General features: G+C 46.4%; 1 protein-coding gene across 5 annotated transcripts in view; it reads left to right on the forward strand.

Annotated features, from left to right (window-relative positions):
- Atpalpha (sodium/potassium-transporting ATPase subunit alpha) overlaps positions 1-17,574 on the forward strand; it is a 156,910-nt gene that overhangs the window by 114,449 nt on the left and 24,887 nt on the right. For all 5 annotated transcript variants that reach the window (XM_065449222.1, XM_065449220.1, XM_065449225.1 and 2 more), the window contains exons 2-9: positions 3,328-3,471; positions 5,141-5,200; positions 6,280-6,483; positions 9,193-9,306; positions 10,598-10,850; positions 12,433-12,701; positions 13,272-13,470; positions 14,004-14,248. In XM_065449222.1, the coding sequence (XP_065305294.1) occupies positions 3,328-3,471; positions 5,141-5,200; positions 6,280-6,483; positions 9,193-9,306; positions 10,598-10,850; positions 12,433-12,701; positions 13,272-13,470; positions 14,004-14,248 (1,488 nt within the window). The remainder of the gene's footprint in view (positions 1-3,327; positions 3,472-5,140; positions 5,201-6,279; positions 6,484-9,192; positions 9,307-10,597; positions 10,851-12,432; positions 12,702-13,271; positions 13,471-14,003; positions 14,249-17,574) is intronic.

The raw sequence follows: 17,574 nt of genomic DNA on the forward strand, positions 1-17,574 counted from the left end.
TGCTCTGAACTAATTAATTGTGCTGTTTCGCGCTGCCTTTTCGAAGCACATTTTGCTCAGTCCAGTGTCTTTCTTGCTTTAACTGCTTGAATTGTGTGACGCCTTCGATGACCGCGAGATGGCGAGGTTCTTCGACCGTGTTACACGTTAAATTGCTTTTCCTGCGGGCCATCTTTATTAGCCGTTCCAGCATCGGCGTTTGCGGGAAACCATCCGAATTATTGCACGAAATGCTACAATGCTATAGGGCGAATTCGCGCACTCGATCAAGCAACGCCGCAGCAGCTCGAGGTGGGTCTCCTTTAGCGTGACCTAGTTTCGGCCCTCAAGCCGCCTGTTATGGCGGTGCTTTACCCCTGGGAACCGAGGCAACGGAAAAGAAAGCGAAAAGCAACAATAAGACAATACAGGTCACTCTCGGACATGCTGGATAAAATTACGCTCGCGTAGCGCGCAAGCTGGCGCTAATTGTGTTAATCTGCTAGGGGACCAAAAAAAAATGAAAGCCTTCGTCTGTCGCGGGTGCGGTGATGCGAACAGTGCACAGGCCAAGTGGTGAGAGTGAGATGTGGGAGGAGAGAGAGGTGTCCCGTCGTTGTGGGCCGGCAGCGGCGCTGGCGAACGTTCGCCCTCTGCGCGCCGCGGCGACCGGGCCGGTGGTGCGGTACAGAACCCCGAGGTCCCCCCCCCCCGTACCCAAACCTCTTCGTGCCTCAGTACTGCCGTGCAAGGCCGGCGCCGCGGCTGCTTATTGATCGCGCAGAGGGGCCGGCCGCTCCCCGTTCCTCCTCCTCCTCCTCGGCAGCCGCCGTCTCGCCCCTTTTCGCGCCAGTAGACGCCGGAGACCGCGGGCGAGGACTGCGGGCGCCAAGTGGTAGAGGTGAAGAAAGCCGGAGTTGATGTGGGAGGAGGAGGGTAACAGCGGTAGTATGCCGCACTGCTCGACTACCCTCGGAGGGGGGCAGACGGCTGGGCGGTACAGTGATGGCCTACAACCACTGTATTGTCGCCTACCTGTACCGTGTACCGCTACGTGCGTGTGAGTTCGCGACCGCCGCAGTGTGGCGGTGCGACCCCGGCGGCCGTCCCGCTGCTACTGCTGCCGCGTGTGTGCATTGCACAGAGAGTGGTGGTGGGACCGCTCCCGTTTTGAACAGAGTATTCGCAGAGGTACAATGAGGGAGGTGGATTTCATCATGAGCTGCAACAAAAGTATTAGCGAGACTTTGTCGGTTTAGTCGCAAATGCAGTACGCAACGGAAACTGTGACGAGGGGTGTATCACCCTCTCTCTCTCTCTCTCTCTCTCTCTCTCTCTCTCTCTCTCTCTCTCTCTCGGGTGACGCGCTTCGACTGCGCTATTGTATAAGCTTGCGCGTACTGGTCGGAACGCGCGGGATTTCGAAGTATTGTATTGTTCTGAGCTCCTAGTTTGGTCTCAGCTTCAGGATCCGCTATGAAAACGCGTAACTAAACGTGTTCGGCAGTCACACCATTGTTTTACTTAGGCTAGCACTATTCGACTGACATACCACATCAGCATTGGCTGTAAACCCCACGTGTTGGGAAGCTGGGATCAGAATATCGGCACGAAGCGTTCGAAATCGTGCAATGGCACGCTGGGAACGCTCCCCCCCCCCCACCCCCTTCCCCTCTGATCAAAAAAAAAAAAAATTCCTGGCTACGCCATTGCAAATGACGATTTTACATCGTTGTTCACATGCTTATAAATTACCGTTATTTAATACTTCTCAAGCTTTCTACGAGTCTGAGCGAAGCGTACCTTGCTGCATTGCAAGCGCAACCGACGCGGTCTTCATGTTTTCGCAACATTTTGCATTATCTGTGCCAGTTTCTTTTGTAGTGGAGAGAAGACCGAGGAGCTAAAAGGCATCGGGTCTTGGCTAGTGTTCCATACTATAGCCATACGCACACGTAGATAGGGGTTGACGTCAAGTCTGTTAAGTGCGGGGCGCGCTGAGATAGAGCTATCTCGTTCAAGTGTCATCCACAATGGAAGGGGGGAAGCTAAGTCCGATGTTGCCTCGCCCGTAGCCTTACGTAATCGTGGAACCTCTTCTCGAAGTTTGGTTCGGCGCTGCCGCTGTTTGGCCCGCGGCCTGACTTTGATTTTGATTATAGTTGGTATCAACCTAAGAGGGCCGTGTTCAAACATACACCGCTGTGCAACTCGGAGAATTTGTTATAGACGCGCAATCCAATTACGTTCGCTTTGTTTCCGTGGCTTGAGGGCGGAGGCGAGTTTCTTTCAATATCGCTGTCTCTGGGTAAATGTGTTTCGGTGAGCAGAGAGCAGGTACAGCGCGATTTTGTGGGCGGAGTTCATGAATACTGAACTCGCAAAGGGACACTAAAGAGAAAAATGATTTCTTCTGCGTCAGTAAATTACCTTTCTACGGCACTAAAAACACCACTCTAACCACAATAAGACGCTTGGTAAGCGAGAAAGAGCGCAAGAACGAAGGACGGGTGGCGACGCCTCTTTGAAGTTCCTGCACCTGGTCGCTGTGACGTCATGGATTTTGATCGCATCTTCTAGGGCCTACTTACGTATACAGCGGTACAGATTGACTACATTGTGTTCTAAAGGAACCAAATATTAAACATAGCAAGTTTCGGGAACCTTTACTTAGCCAATGCGGCCCAAATGCGAAAACATACTTTGGAATCCCTGACGTCACATTGACGTACCAATGTCGGGGTTTCGGCGCGAAATTCAAATACTGATACTTCGACCTTCATTTTCTCATCTAATACTCAAACTATTATTTTGAAATGACTGCCTGCGGTGTTCTCAAACAATGCTTTATTAGCCTAAACTGATTTATTGCTTCGCTTTAGTGTCCCTTTAAGTTATCACGGGCTGCATGTCACATGCCAAGCTTTGCAACAATGGTCTACCAGTCTAAGTTAACCTTGTTGACCTTTCCCTTGCAAAATTGTTATGGAGATGGTGTTGCGTTGTTACGGCATTTTGTTGCATTCAGATTCCGTAAACTTCCTCTGGAAATGCAATTGAATGGGATGCATGACTTTTGCAAGGTTTGGTGTACCTTGAAGTTCGTCAGTCGACGAAGCCCCTTAGATTATTATTATTATTATTATTATTATTATTATTATTATTATTATTATTATTATTATTATTCGTCAAAAGGTGATATTATCAATCCATTTTTTTTTTATCATTTACGCTTCTTTTGTCGGGCTTGCCTTTAAAAAACGCATGCTTATTTGCCTGCGCCTTCTGATCGTTGCAACGATGTCGTTCAGGGCCTGAAGTGTGCGTCTCTGCTTCATGTCTGTGCAGTATGGACGAAGCGACAGCTACCGGGTTGCAGTTAACCCGAGGGTTCCAGATGACGGCCGGACACCAGACGGGCGGCCTAGGGCTCGGCGGAAGGCAACAAAGAAGGAACAGGACTTGGATGACCTCAAGCAGGAAGTGCACATGGTGAGTCACTCCTTTGATTCTTCGCGTGCGGAGGATGTCGTCAGTATGTGAAACACTGTCTCGCGTCAACCGAACCTTGTGTGACGACCTGCACCACTAAAGCAGCCTGCTGTGGTGCGGCGGAAATGACGGTGCCGTCCGGCTGTCGCTTAAGCGACCGCGTTCGTCTGCGTTGTAGTCGTTAACGGGGACGCCTGAGGAATGCGCAGTCGCCGCTTTCGTTGGTCACGACATGTCGTGCGGAAAGACTCGTTATAGGCCGCAGTTGGCGATGAGTATCATTTGGGATATCCTCTTGCGAAACAGCTTTCGCGCTGCTTGCGATGGTCAATAGTAAAAGGAGGGAGTTAAGTGTTTATGAACAGCGGGATTTGCCGTTTTGAGGCCAGAGCTTGGACGATTACAAAAAAAAAAGAAAAATTGGCCGACGATTATGCATCTTGGCAATGCGATCTTTGAGCGCCGCGGCTGCCTTATTTCAACAACAGGCAACCCCATGCAGAACACGCAGTGCCGAGCGGAGGCAGTTCTGCGTTTCTGATTGGGCAGCACAGAGCGCTACCCGCCGCTATCGAGCCGGTGCTCCGGCGACGCGCCATAGTGGGTCACCGCCACGGATAGGGGTGGGGTGATTAGCAATTATTGTTTCTTCTGAGGTGGGATGAGGAAACGGATGAAGAACAGGCGTGTTGAGTAGCGGCCACACACTCATTCACTCACAAACAGGCCTCAATATGGCCGCACAAGGTTGGGGCGGGAAGTAGAAGTAAGGGGACGAAACGGTATAACTGCCTTGCGAGTCACCGCAACGGCACTGCGCCAGGTAAGGGGAGGTATAGGGCAAAAGTGGAAATGGGAGAAGAACAGGCAGGTGCAAGCACTGCCAGAGGCGACAAATGCCACTGAGGAACGCACCCCGCAAACGGGGAAGTGAGAGACACGGCTGAGAGTCGTACAGCCAGGTGACGCGGAGACGGCAAGGAGCGACCGCCGCCGGCACCGCGGCAGCGCCGCGACAGCGGGAGAAGGGACGGCGAGGGTGGAGTGGACGGTAGCGGCGAGAGTCACTGCAATAACGCTGCGCGGAGGAAGGGGCGAGAGGATAGGCTAGAACATGTGATGCTGCTTTGGAGGACAAGGGGAGAGTAAGGCTCGCGCCATGCGCGAGAGATGGCGCCAGGAGCGCACGCAGCTAGAGCAGCACGCTGGCCCCGGCTACAGAGCTGGTTACGGCGAGGCACGCCGTCGAGGCCGACGGCGACGCGAAACGCGGGAACGGGCGCCAAAGAGCTGCGCTCTAAAAGTGATAGAAAAAAAAGAGGTGGCTTGAGGGGACCTCTGCCCCACCGTGCGATGGATCGGAATAATAAATGTAAAGAGACGGGAAGATGGCAGTACGGTTTGCTCTATGGCAAATGGACATAGCATGCTATCTAGTTAAATCAGGTTGGTTTTGGAGTATGCTATGTTTCACTGCAATGCTGGCTATGCAGTGAAGGTAAGCCGTTTTGTCGAAGTTGTTGGTGGCGTCGTTCGCCTACCGTAGCAGTGCCGTGATGACGTGTTCGCTTTACCATTTCGTTAGAGTGAATATGGTACTCAAAGCTTGATGATATTGTTTTCTAACTTGATAATGTATTTCTTAACGTTATCTCCTCTTAATTTTCAGGATGAGCACAAAATCCCAATCGAAGAACTTTACGCACGACTTGGCACAAATCCAGCCACAGTGAGTACTGTTGCATTTTTTTCGCTCCATGAAAAACTTGAATCTTCACAGCTTCGTGAAGCATATCGTCGTCGCAACTTTGATGTAAGAGCAGCTTGTTGCATGCTTCTGATCTCTGCTGGAACATTTCTACATGCGTACCAGTAACGTTAATATTACTTTAATGAGATATCATATTAAATTTATACCAGTAGTAATAGTTTCCAAATAGTTCCTGCCGAACCGAGGAAGCGCTCGTGTCACTTACCATTGCTGTAAGGAAATGTATAACATACGGAGTTACTAACTTTGTATGTAGCACGTAGCGATGTAAGGAGATTAACACTTGACTAGCATTTACGGTGAATTTTCGCTTTGATGTTATAATTTAACTGTAAACGTTAAACATAACGTAGCATAACATTTTCGTTGACGTAGCGAAGCCACCAGAAGCGAGACAGCCTCCCATTACAAGCAAGGATGTTGCCTTTAGTTTGAGAAACTGGCAAAGCATTTAGAGGAACAGCCAAACGCTTCGCGAAAACTTGTCGACGTGCGTAGCGCTTCAAGTCTCCAAACTTGGCTTGTCTTTTTGAGGCTTGGTACAGACCTTAACAGCCATAGATTTGCTGTCAAGGTTCTGAAAAAATAAAATGTTTTTCTTTAGCTAGATTTCTCAACGCAAACCGATGCCTATGGCCCGACACGGCCAAGTTGCGCGTTCCTAGCTTTCTTTCCTCCCCCCTCCCTCCCCCCCCCACACGCAGAGGAGTACTATTTTAACTTGAAAAGGGGGGGGGGGGGTACCAGCGAAACACAAAAGACGCGCACACAAGGAAAAGGCGTTTTCTTGTGTGCGCGTCCTTTGTGTATCGCTGGTACCCCCTTTTTTCAAGTTCATCAGGCACGAACTGCCCAAGAGCTTGCGCTAATAGAGTACTATTTTCTTCGAATGAAGTTTGTATGCGGTGTGTGTGCGTACATTCTGAAAATTTTTTATTATTGTTTTAATAGATGCTTGCTGCGGGCCTGTTAACATAAGTATGCACAGCGTTCTTTGATGCGTTGTTTAAGGTTTGTTTGGTTCTTTACTCCCACAGGGCCTCACATCACAACAAGCTAGGGAAATTCTTGAAAGGGATGGCCCAAACTCTTTAACGCCCCCTAAGAAAACGCCAGAATGGGTCAAATTCTGTAAGAACCTCTTTGGAGGTTTCTCCTTACTACTGTGGATCGGCGCGGCACTCTGCTTCATCGCGTATTCCATCCAGGCAGGCACGTTCGAGGAACCGCCCGACGATAATGTGAGTATTCAGTCGTCAACTATACCATGTTATAAGGCTTCCCGATTTTCTTTCTTTTTTTTTTTTTGACAGTGGTTGCAAGTCTTCATCGTATTCTTTGAGCCAATGCGTGCGTTGTGATGTCTCAAGCGTGCCTTTGGGACTATTAAAGGAATGACGGCACAGTAACAGAAACGCACAAAAAAAGGCATTTATTGCTTATTTTATGCACCAATGCTGCCAGCTAGCCGATTAACAACTATGGAACATGCCGATGGGCTCCGACGAATCCAGAAAGTTCGCCTCGCCGCGAGAGGATAGCGGGCAAATATGTTCGCACCTGCTAGGACACCGATGCCAACGCCCGTCGCGGATGAAGTTTCGCCAACGGACCGAACGAGAAGGTGTCCGTCGAGCGTGTGCCGAGCTCCCGCAGCCGGAAGAGGAGGCTGCTGCCGTGTGCGCCCGAGTGTCCCCGCCGTCAGATGGCGTCAGCAGCGGACCACGCACCATCTCGCAACTACCGATGCCGCACGTGCTACGCGGGCATGCCAGATTTCAGGAGGCACGAGAGCAATGCGGGGATAACAATCGTGGGGGGCGCGAGAGAGCGTAGCGTCCCCACGGCGTAGTTTATCGTCAGGTGGACTGCGTTGCTGTATATTTGGTTTCACGAAGTGCACGTGTGTGCGAAGGTGAAGCCCCGCCTACGTTAAACGGACTTGCGCTTTACCGGCTGCGCGCGTGCTGTAAGGCGAAGCTAACTTCGGGTGTATTGAATTGAACTTGTGAAGGGGTTCTGTAAAATTCGTATCGTGTACAAATTGATGTTTTTAGTAGCAGCACTGCAGTTCGAAGCCACTTAAATGTGCATGCACATTAACGTTGCTATTGTGCTACCATGTTCATATGGTAGTCCGAACCTTGAGCACTGCAGAGCTGCTCTGTTAGTTGGCTCAAATCTGCTTTTTCCTCCCACCATGGGTTGACGAGTTTTCATTGTCATCATTATAGGATAGTGCTGCTTGACGACTTTAAATAATTGTTCTATTTGTGTTAGGGATACCACCTAATCAGATTGAGTTTATGGACCTCAAAGCTTGTGGGTGCTGCACTTTTATCCCTTAGTAGCCAAAGGTGTGGCAGGCTTCACAGCCTACCTAACCTGGGAGGGCATTCGTATACATACCTTGACATCATAATTGCATTAGTACATCAGCTCAGCTCGTGGAGTGACATATCAGGGCTTGTTTAGCCTGTTAGGCCTGTTAGTGTCAGTGTAGCAACATTACAGCAGAATACATATAAGACAGAAGGTTAAGACAGGTTACATTGCCATTAACTGTTGTTGTATTTGATGAACAAGCTTTGCACCAAATTCTTAAGGTTGACTACATTTGCTTTGCTCCACGTAAGAATTTGTCGCGATGTTCACATTCACCACAATCTGGAGGTTAACTGCATTGCTGTCCTTCCTGCAGCTATGTAAGCTTAACTCCACAGGTCAAGTTTTACAATAGAATTGACCTGATCATATCACATGCTGCCTGCATATGCTTTGAACACAAGAATTACTCCTTTTGATTCCTATAATTCAAAATTCAAAAGCTTGATTTTGTTCCTGGTATCATAAACATAGCACAGTTAAACCTCGATATAACGAACTTCAATACAATGAAATTCTCGATATAACGAAGTATTTAACTTTTCATAATCTCGTGTCCATAGAACACCATGTATTTAGAACCTCAATATAACGAAGTATGCTTGTATGGGATTTCAATATAACGAAATTTCACTGCCGCCGCTGCAAAGGAATGCCAAGACAATAGATGGAAACTTCCGCGGATGGAGATGGTGAAATCATTAAACTACAAGCGGCTGTTTGCAAATGCACCTCTCAAATCGCGCGCCGCATGACAAGTGTGACCGCCGAAGTGGAGCCGCATCATGTTTCCTATAAAGTCAAGTGCGAAAAGATCCTAGCGCTGGGTGCACTGTTAAAAGTGTAGGAGGGTGAGACAAGAAAGATAGCGTCTTCACGAGTGCCGCCTTCCCGCCCAAGCAAAGGCAAAGAGGGGGAGAGGAAAGATCTCACGGTAACGCGATCAAGCGCGTCTGGCGATTTCTGGTGGGCGGGCGGCTGAGCGCATACGCAGCTGTGTGCCCTGCGTTAGATATAATCTGCCTCGTGTGCAAAGACTGGGCGCGCTGAGAGGGCGTGGCCTCTTGTAAGCTGTCTTCCCGCGTGTTTAGTATTATAGGTTGCGTAACCTCGAGTTTTCGCGACCCGTTAGAGCGAGAGGCAGACGAAGCATTCACTCCCCGCTTCCGGCGCTTTTCCTGATAGCATCGTCCCAGTGTGGGCCACACTATCGCCCGCGGGCACCTAGTGCACGCGAAAGCGTGGCTGGCTTTCCTTAATTCGTACCGCCTATGTGAAGATATCGTCCACGTACATTGCATGAAACAGTATCATTTGTTGCCGACTCCCGAATATATTTAATTGAATTGTCTTCTTACTCGAATTTGCCATTTTCGATTGCCCGATAATTTGGAAAATTCTGCAGCGCCTTTCCGGGCAAGAAAATTCGATCGGCAACTGTACTTATCTATGAATTTCAGTAGAACCAAATTTTGATATAACGAAGCAAATTGATGATATTACCAACTCCGTTGTATTGAAGTTTAACTGTATATTCAGATATGCTTTTTTTTTTCCTTTTTCAGTTGTACTTGGGCGCAGTATTGGCCATTGTAGTTATTGTGACAGGTTGTTTCTCCTACTATCAAGAAGCCAGGAGTTCAAAAATTATGGAGTCTTTCAAGAATATGGTCCCGCAGGTGGGTGCTCTTCAAGTGTTCTTACAGGTGTTCTTAAGGTACACACCCACTTCCCCATAAATTGCATGGTTTCAAAAAAATAGGATTGTGTAGACCTTATTGCGCAGTTTCATGTCTACTGGAGCAGCAGCATGTTTTACACAAGATATTGTAATCAGGTATAAAACAAGTGAAACCTCACAGTCACACCTTCTTCTCAGCGCACAGTAGGGTTGTGACATCAGTATGACATCAGTAGCATGACATCAGTAGGATGGTGGCAGGATACAATTGTGCCCCCCCCCCCTCACCCCATAACTGTGCCGTGCAGTAGAGCATTCTTATTTTTTCTTTTCTGTATTTTTCCCCGGCCTATTAAAATTACACAGACATGTTGTGCTGTGAAAGGTACTTAAATGCTATTATTTATGCATAGTAATTTTGAAACTTAATACTATGCAGCTCAGCACTTGCTAACGAATGTATGGCTTTGTGGAACACATGTCTATGTGGCTGTATGTCACCCCACACAATTGTTGGTGCAAAGTATAGCTCCATGTAACACTGCTATGTTTGTTCATTGCTCCTCTCTCTTTCAAAATGCGAATGGCAATACTAGTCACATTGCTAAAAAGCTGCATCTTAAGGTAAAATTCACATATAATTTGCTCGCCGACCTTGTTTGTGCTCGCCAATTTATGGTGCGAGTAATTGGCACAGAAGCACAGTCTCTACGTTGCCTTATGCATTATGTCATAGCTATGCCTGAGCAGAGTGATGTTACCTTTACAGAATAGAAGAACAGCGCATGTCCTATTTTCTTTGTCTCTGCCGTTGTCAGGTATAGAGCTGTGAACCTGCATTAGCTTGCCTGAAAGAAATTGTTTTATGTGTTTCCAAGATGGCATTATCTATTGGCGAAGCCTAACATGTTGGGAACCTAGTAGCAGCACACAAAGGTTGTTGGTAAGCTGTTGATAAGTTCGACTTCGCCCGGCCATCTGCTAGCCGCCTGGTTAGCTGAGATGGTAGAGCGGCTGCCCCGGAAAGGTGGTGGTCCCGGGTTCGAATCCTGGGCCAGGGCGAATTTTTCTTCAACTGTAAGGTTTTTCTTTCGAGGAACCGTATGTGTTTCCTTTGTAGCAATTGCTGCGATTGGGTGGATGTCTCATTTTCTCTTAAGGCCAAAGGAGACCGTTTTTCCTCTCTGATGTGCTGCTACTAGACTACCAGAACGTACCAACTCGTGCAGCTCTTGGTTCTTCTGCAAAACTAACATGGTCTCGTGTTTTTTTCCCAATTTCTTCTCCAGTATGCCGTAGTGATCCGTGATGGACAGAAGTTGCATCTTCCTGCTGAGGAGGTGGTGGTGGGAGATGTATGCGAAGTAAAAGGTGGCGACCGTATTCCTGCTGACTTGCGGGTCATCCAAGGACAAGGCTTCAAAGTGGACAATTCGTCCTTGACCGGAGAGTCTGAGCCCCAGACGCGCTCGGGAGAGCTTACGAACGAAAATCCGCTGGAAACGAGGAACTTGGCATTCTTTTCCACCAACTGTGTTGAAGGTGAGCGTGCAACAAGCTTTGCTACTTACTTTGTAACTGTTAGTGAAGTAATTGAAATTTTTTAGGCCCTTGGTGGTGGTCAGATGGCTTTGCTTCACATGAGTTGTCATAGTCTTTTCCCTTCTGCTTCATACTTGTGGCAGCACTCTGTTATTGTAGATTTTTCTGTTTGACTTTAGATTAGTGCTTTCATGTTGTCCTTCTCTCTGTCCTCTCTTAAACGTGTCTCAGTTTGTTGACATAGTGTAAAGCCTGTTTCACATGCAAGTGAAAATGCTTGCGAATCCTGCCGCCGCGCGGCAGAAATCTGTTTCGAGCGGCGGCGGTGGCGGGACTAGCGGCGAGGTTTGGGCAAGTTCGAATTTCGTCGCAGTGGCAGAGCGGCAGCACCGCTTCCGAACGGCCCGTCTCGACACATGACCAATGGAGGACTAGTGCGGGAAAGCCTGCGCATAGGAGGATGTTTATATACTTGCTACACGTGGTATGGGCAACATGCCAAGAGAGCTTTTCAATGAATTGCTAATTGCTAAGCGCACGATATGTATTTATAAAATAAAGATTTGAGCAGCAGGGGCAAAGCAATGCTTATGTTGGTAGTCGCAAACTACCGAAACTTGCTGAAAGTCCCGTGTTTTTTGCCAGCAACATTGATATTCGCAGCGGCGGAAAATGTGCAGCGGCAATGCGTGTGAAACGAAACCTCGCGAAAAGCTTCGCAGCACCGCGCCGCTGTTCACTCCATTCGCTCAATCGCTTGCATGTGAAACAGGCTTAACAGTGCACATTGTGTAAAGATTGTGACTTTGTGATTGTGATTTCTAGCCTCTGACAGTTTCGAGTGCATGGTTAAGTTAGTTATATGAATGTCTTCTTGCTTTTGTGTTGTTAATGCAAGACTGCCCTGGCACGGCAGCAATAAATTCGGCATTGATAAAGTCTTATGCTACAATTCCAGTGTTGCTTGTTATTGTGGATAAGGTAGATAACTGGGGTTGCCTAAAATTTTGCTTCCGAGTAAAACGTCCTTCGCACAGGGTGTACTCAGTGTCTCCCTATGCAATTTTTATCAACCTGGTATAGCAAGGCTCTACAAGTGAAGGACATGGCTTATGGAAGGCATCCTAGATAACTGAAAGGATCTTCAATGAGCAGTGTGATGTTGGCACACTGCAATTCTCACATTTCTCCTGTAGCTTCTCCACAAACTACCACCCTTCATATTAACAAGATACAAGATGACAAGATATTGTAGCTCACTTTGATGTGAAAGTTTGAAAATTACTGCAAAGTGGCTACGCTGCTGCTTTAGCAGGTGACCTTCTATGATAGTCGAATTTCCGGGGCATCCTCCTGTTGACCAGAATGTTGTAGGTTTAATCATCAATCACAGTAGCCACTGTTCGAGAGCAGTGAATGCACAGATGTTTTCGAACTTGGATTTAAATGCACGTTAGAGAACCTGAGAGGGTCAAAATCAATCTTGCCCCCCCCCCACTACATCACTCTTCATGTCCAGACTGTGGACATAAAACCTCGGTACTTATTATTGCGGTTTCCTGATAACTCGTTCCTTGTGCAGGTACGGGTATGGGCGTGGTCATAAACACTGGTGACCGGACTGTTATGGGCCGAATTGCGAACCTGGCCTCTGGCCTTGAGATGGGCGAGACGCCCATTGCCAGGGAGATTGCCCACTTCATCCACCTCATCACTGGAGTGGCAGTGTTCCTGGGAGTAACCTTCTTCGTGATTGCCTTCATCTTGGGCTACCACTGGCTAGATGCCGTCATCTTCCTTATTGGAATCATTGTGGCCAATGTGCCCGAAGGTCTCCTGGCCACTGTCACCGTGAGTGAAAGTTCTTTTGGCTTTACCCTTTTCATTTGTTGATGTTTGGCTTTACCATGTATAAGTCATATTCCATAGCTGCAGTCTATTTCCAGAGTCATGGCCAACACTTTACTTTCATTAATCAGTTACCACTCCACTTTCACTTGTTTGACTCACAGCCAATAGTAATGCACAGTGTATATGGCAAAACGTTGCCCACTGCCATTGCTTTAGCTACGGTCAAGCCTCGTTATAACGAAGCCACATCCAACATGAAAATACCTTAATAATATCTAAGATTCATTATAAGCATGTATTTATGTGCTGATAGTGGCCAGAAACATTTTGTTAGCTTCGTTATATGATAATTCATCATAACTGGGTTTCTTATATCAAGATTTGACTGTACGTATTACATTTCAAAGCCTCGTTATTGTACAGTTCCATAACTTTTTTTTTTTTTTTTTACTCCAGAAGAGTGTCTTGCCTATTTAAATATTTGAGGGTCCTGTATCTGAAAGACAGAGCCTTGAAACATGAAGAAATTGTTGCACTGGTGAAACTAACTGCGAACACCGCATCATACAGGTGTGTCTCACCCTTACTGCCAAGCGAATGGCCGCCAAAAACTGCCTCGTGAAGAACTTGGAAGCAGTAGAGACCCTTGGGTCTACCTCAACCATCTGCTCCGACAAGACTGGCACCCTGACACAGAACCGAATGACTGTTGCCCACATGTGGTTCGACAACCAGATCATTGAAGCTGACACCACAGAAGATCAATCCGGTGTGTTTATATGCATGCCTAACTTTTTTTTGGTACATGCTTGTACACACGCGTTTGTGTGCGTACATGCTTGTGTGTGTGTGCGTGCGTGTAGATGTGTCTTACACAGACACACATGTAAGCAATCAAAATAATTTTGTTAGGGCCTGTGGGTGTTTTAAGTCTTTTTCTGTCTCTCCTGCTGCTTTACCGTTCCTAGATTTTGTGTTCCTGGGGATGCTCAACTTTCTCGTATCCCTTGGCATCTGTCTCCCCACATAACACTTGTATCCCTTGAGGTTTGTCTCCCCACGCGGCTCTCACTTCTGGCGTTTACATCTGTCATTTAGCTTCCCCGCACGACACAGTAGTAGTAGTAGTAGTAGTAATTACTAGCTAGTCATGTTAACTCCAGGCAGTTGCAATTAATGTTTAGCCCTCCACTACAGTGTCTTTCATGGCCCGCATGTTTCTTTGAGACGTTAAAACCCAATAATTTGGTTTCTTGGGCACCATTTTCTCCTAACCCCTTTTCCATTGTCTTCTGGGTGCAGGAGTTCAGTACGACAGGACCTCCGCTGAATGGAAAGCTCTTGCCCGCAACTGCTGCCTCTGCAGCAGGGCAGAGTTCAAGGCAGGCCAGGAGAATGTCCCGATCCTCAAGAGAGAGTGTGCAGGTGATGCTTCGGAGTCTGCTATTCTCAAATGCATGGAGCTTGCCATAGGCAACGTGGCTGCCTACAGACAGCGTAACCCTAAGGTCTGCGAGATCCCCTTCAATTCCACCAACAAGTACCACGTAAGTATCACTCACTCATGTTTCGGAAAATAATGAGCGAAACAGACAAGGACGAAGGAAAAGAACAAGACACTGGCGCTGACTCACAACTGAAGTTTATTTTGAGGAAAGTCACATTTATATACGCAGGCCAACATGTCTACAACTAAGCGACTGTGCATGCACATTGGGAGCCATCTTGGTGACTTGTCGAAGCACACGTGGAAAGCATGAGTGCGTCATTATGTGGAGACAAAACCAATGCGTCAAAACATCAACAACCATAAACCCAATAGAAAACTTCCCTATCAAACTTCACAGCAGTCTAATGTGAAACACTTTCTTCCAAATATCTCAATTACTTTTTAGTAAGAGTGACAGATGGTCTACTGACCCACCTTTCCCTTTCCCTATCAATATGAAAAGCTTCCATAATCTCCCTTGTGATTTGATCTTCATGCCAGAACAGTTTTTTCCGCCAACGGTCGGCACCCACACTCTCTAGAATGCAAAGGCAGTTGCATTATTCAGCTTTGAACCAAAAGTGCCCCCAGCAGAAAAAGTTGCTTTTTCAAGGTGCATCTCCCGGTTTGCTCCTGATGGTGAGCCAGCTAGATGCTTGTCTGAATGTCTTGACGTTTGCCCTCACTCTTCTTCGACCCAGAATAACACTTCACCTGTGAATTCTGTTCTTCACTTTTTGGAGAGCAACAAGCTTAGAATGTGTGTGTCGGATAAGAAAGGAATGTTTGTAGTGATGCTGGAAAGTGTGTGTGCAGAAAATTCTGAAAAGGCAGTTTTGAAGAATTTTTACTGGATTGATGTTAAAGCATCTAAGGTTAAGCAGCAGGCCCTTGCGATGCTACAGGATAGAAATCTGGAAGGCCTGACGTTTCGAGTCAAGAAGACTAAAGGTTTAAAACTGCAGGTATGTTTTTCAGTTAAAACCCATAAACCAGATTTCCCATTCAGGGCCATAATTTCGCAAAGGAGGGTTATACAGTTTGTAATTTCAGGATATTTGCAAAAACAGCTTGAGGATCTTAACGTTGCTGACCCTTTTTATGTTAATAGCTCAGATAGCGCACTCAAGTTCTTCAAGACACAAAATCCTGGATTGTGTTTGGTTTTAGTATTGACGTTAGAGGTCTTGTGTGGTTAATGATAATGATGAAGCCCAAGTTTGTTGGGAATTGCTGAACATCTGTGGGAAGATTTTAGAATCATTGTCATTTTATTTGTGCTCTATGTATGTTGAATGGAAAGGGAGCGCATTCTTACAGAAGTCTGGAATTTGTATAGGGTCGAGGGTGGCCCCAGCCTTATGCCATATTTTCCCGAGTCAAGTTGATAATTGTGTTGCCAGTAATTTAGGAAGTTCAGCCCTTAATGTCTTTAGGTACGTTGATGATTTCTTGATCATCACAGAAAGAGAGAATTTAAAAGTAAAGTAGCTGATATTGTAAAGATTTTTCAGGAATGCGGTAAAGGTTTAAAATTTACTTTTGAGTTGCCTACACAAAATGAAATTAAATTCCTGGATATCAGATGAGTTTTCAGGAGGACAGTTTGTGTTGGGTGTATAAGCCTCGTTCGGCAAAGGCGCTTTTTAAGTTTTTCTTTGGAGAGACTCCAAAATAGTAAAAAGTGGTGTTGTTTATGCCACACTACGCATGGTGTTTCAGAAGACATGCCAGCATTCATTGAGGGATGGTTTGCTTGCCCAGATTCAGAGATTGCAGAATGCTGGTTACCCGGAAAATGAAATCTTGAGGGCCTGTCACAATCTTGTTAAGTGGGTAACGGGTACTAATAAGGTAAAGGGAAAATCAAGGGATTCCATGCGCAATGAAAAAAGACCGGTGGTGGTGCCATATTTGCACAAGTTTTCGTGTTGCTTGAAGAATGTGGCTAGTAGGTGCGGAGTGCATGTGGTCATGTCTGCGCCCAACAAGCTTGGTATGATTTGTTCTTATTTGCACAAAAAATTATTGGGCCATGGCAAAAAATGCAGTTAAAATATAGATACATCATAAGTAGATCTTCAGTTGTGTGCAGCATGCCCCTGTCATGCGGGAAGGTTTATGTGGGCCAGACCGGCCACTGCATGAACATTAAAGGCGCACTTGTCATCATTAAAAGGTATGGGAGCTGTGCACTTGCCTTTGCATTGTAGAGAGTGTAGGTGCCAACCATTAGTGGAAAAAACTGTTTGTTTGTCCTGGCATAAAGATCACACCAAAGGGCAGGGTATGGAAGCTTTTCATATTTTTAGGGAAGGGAAAAGGTTTGTCAGTAGACCATCTGTCACTCTTACTAAAAAAGAATTGAGATATTTGGAGGAAAGTGTTTCACTGTAGATTGTTGTTAAGTTTGATAGGGAAGTTTTCTATTGGGTTTATGTTTTGATGTACTGGTTTTATCCACATAACGATACACTTATGTTTTCCACGTGTGTTTCGAGTCACCAGGATCGCTCTTAATGCTTAACATGTTAACCTGTGTTGGCCTTTGTATATAAATGCGACTTTCCTCAGAGGAAACTTCAGTTGTGAGTCAGTGCCAGTTTCATGTTCTTCATTTCGTTCGTCCTTGTCTCTTTTGTGCTGTGAATTTCCGAAACATGGATCATCACCAAGTTTCTCTTCTAGTATCACTCACTCTTTTTTCCTCTACGTCATTAGCGTTGCATAACAGATTTTACCTTCCTGTGTGAATTATAGGTACCATTCTTGAATGTGATATATTTTTTCCACCCTCTTGTCTTCAGTATTTGTTCTGTTTCCTTCGTGCATGCATTGCAGTCAGCGCAGTGCACCTGGTAGTTAGCAGTCACTGCTGGATCAGTGTGCTTGTTCTGCATCCTATTTTCACGCTGCCTTTTCATGATTGCTTACCTCTTATACTTGGTGACAATAGCCCAAGAATTCAGTAGAAGCTTCACCCACAAAACCAAGCTGCACCTGTACACACTCCAAAACATAGTTCCTAATTTACAATGATTTCTAAAGACGTGCGCCTCCACTATGATGTCACCAAAATGGGCAAACGTAATTAAATGGTGTATCTGTAGAAATTCTCTTTGAGTTGTACACCAATATCAGTTGGACAGCAGTGTATTTGTCACTGTATTATCAGGTTGTCACTGACTACAGCTCACCTTTGTGTTTTCCTACACTTTGCTGACCCTTGATGTTTGAACGGAGTATGGTGATCTTCTGCTGGGCATGATGTTGTAGATTCGCTGACATGCTGGCAAAGCGCTGACGGTTTCAGCAGTTTGTTTGCTTTCACAATTGACTGGTACATATCTTTACAAATTGTTTCTAGGTGCCCAACTAATTACA

This window comes from Dermacentor albipictus, chromosome 4 (genome assembly GCF_038994185.2).
Source record: "Dermacentor albipictus isolate Rhodes 1998 colony chromosome 4, USDA_Dalb.pri_finalv2, whole genome shotgun sequence".
Lineage (NCBI taxonomy): Eukaryota > Metazoa > Arthropoda > Arachnida > Ixodida > Ixodidae > Dermacentor > Dermacentor albipictus.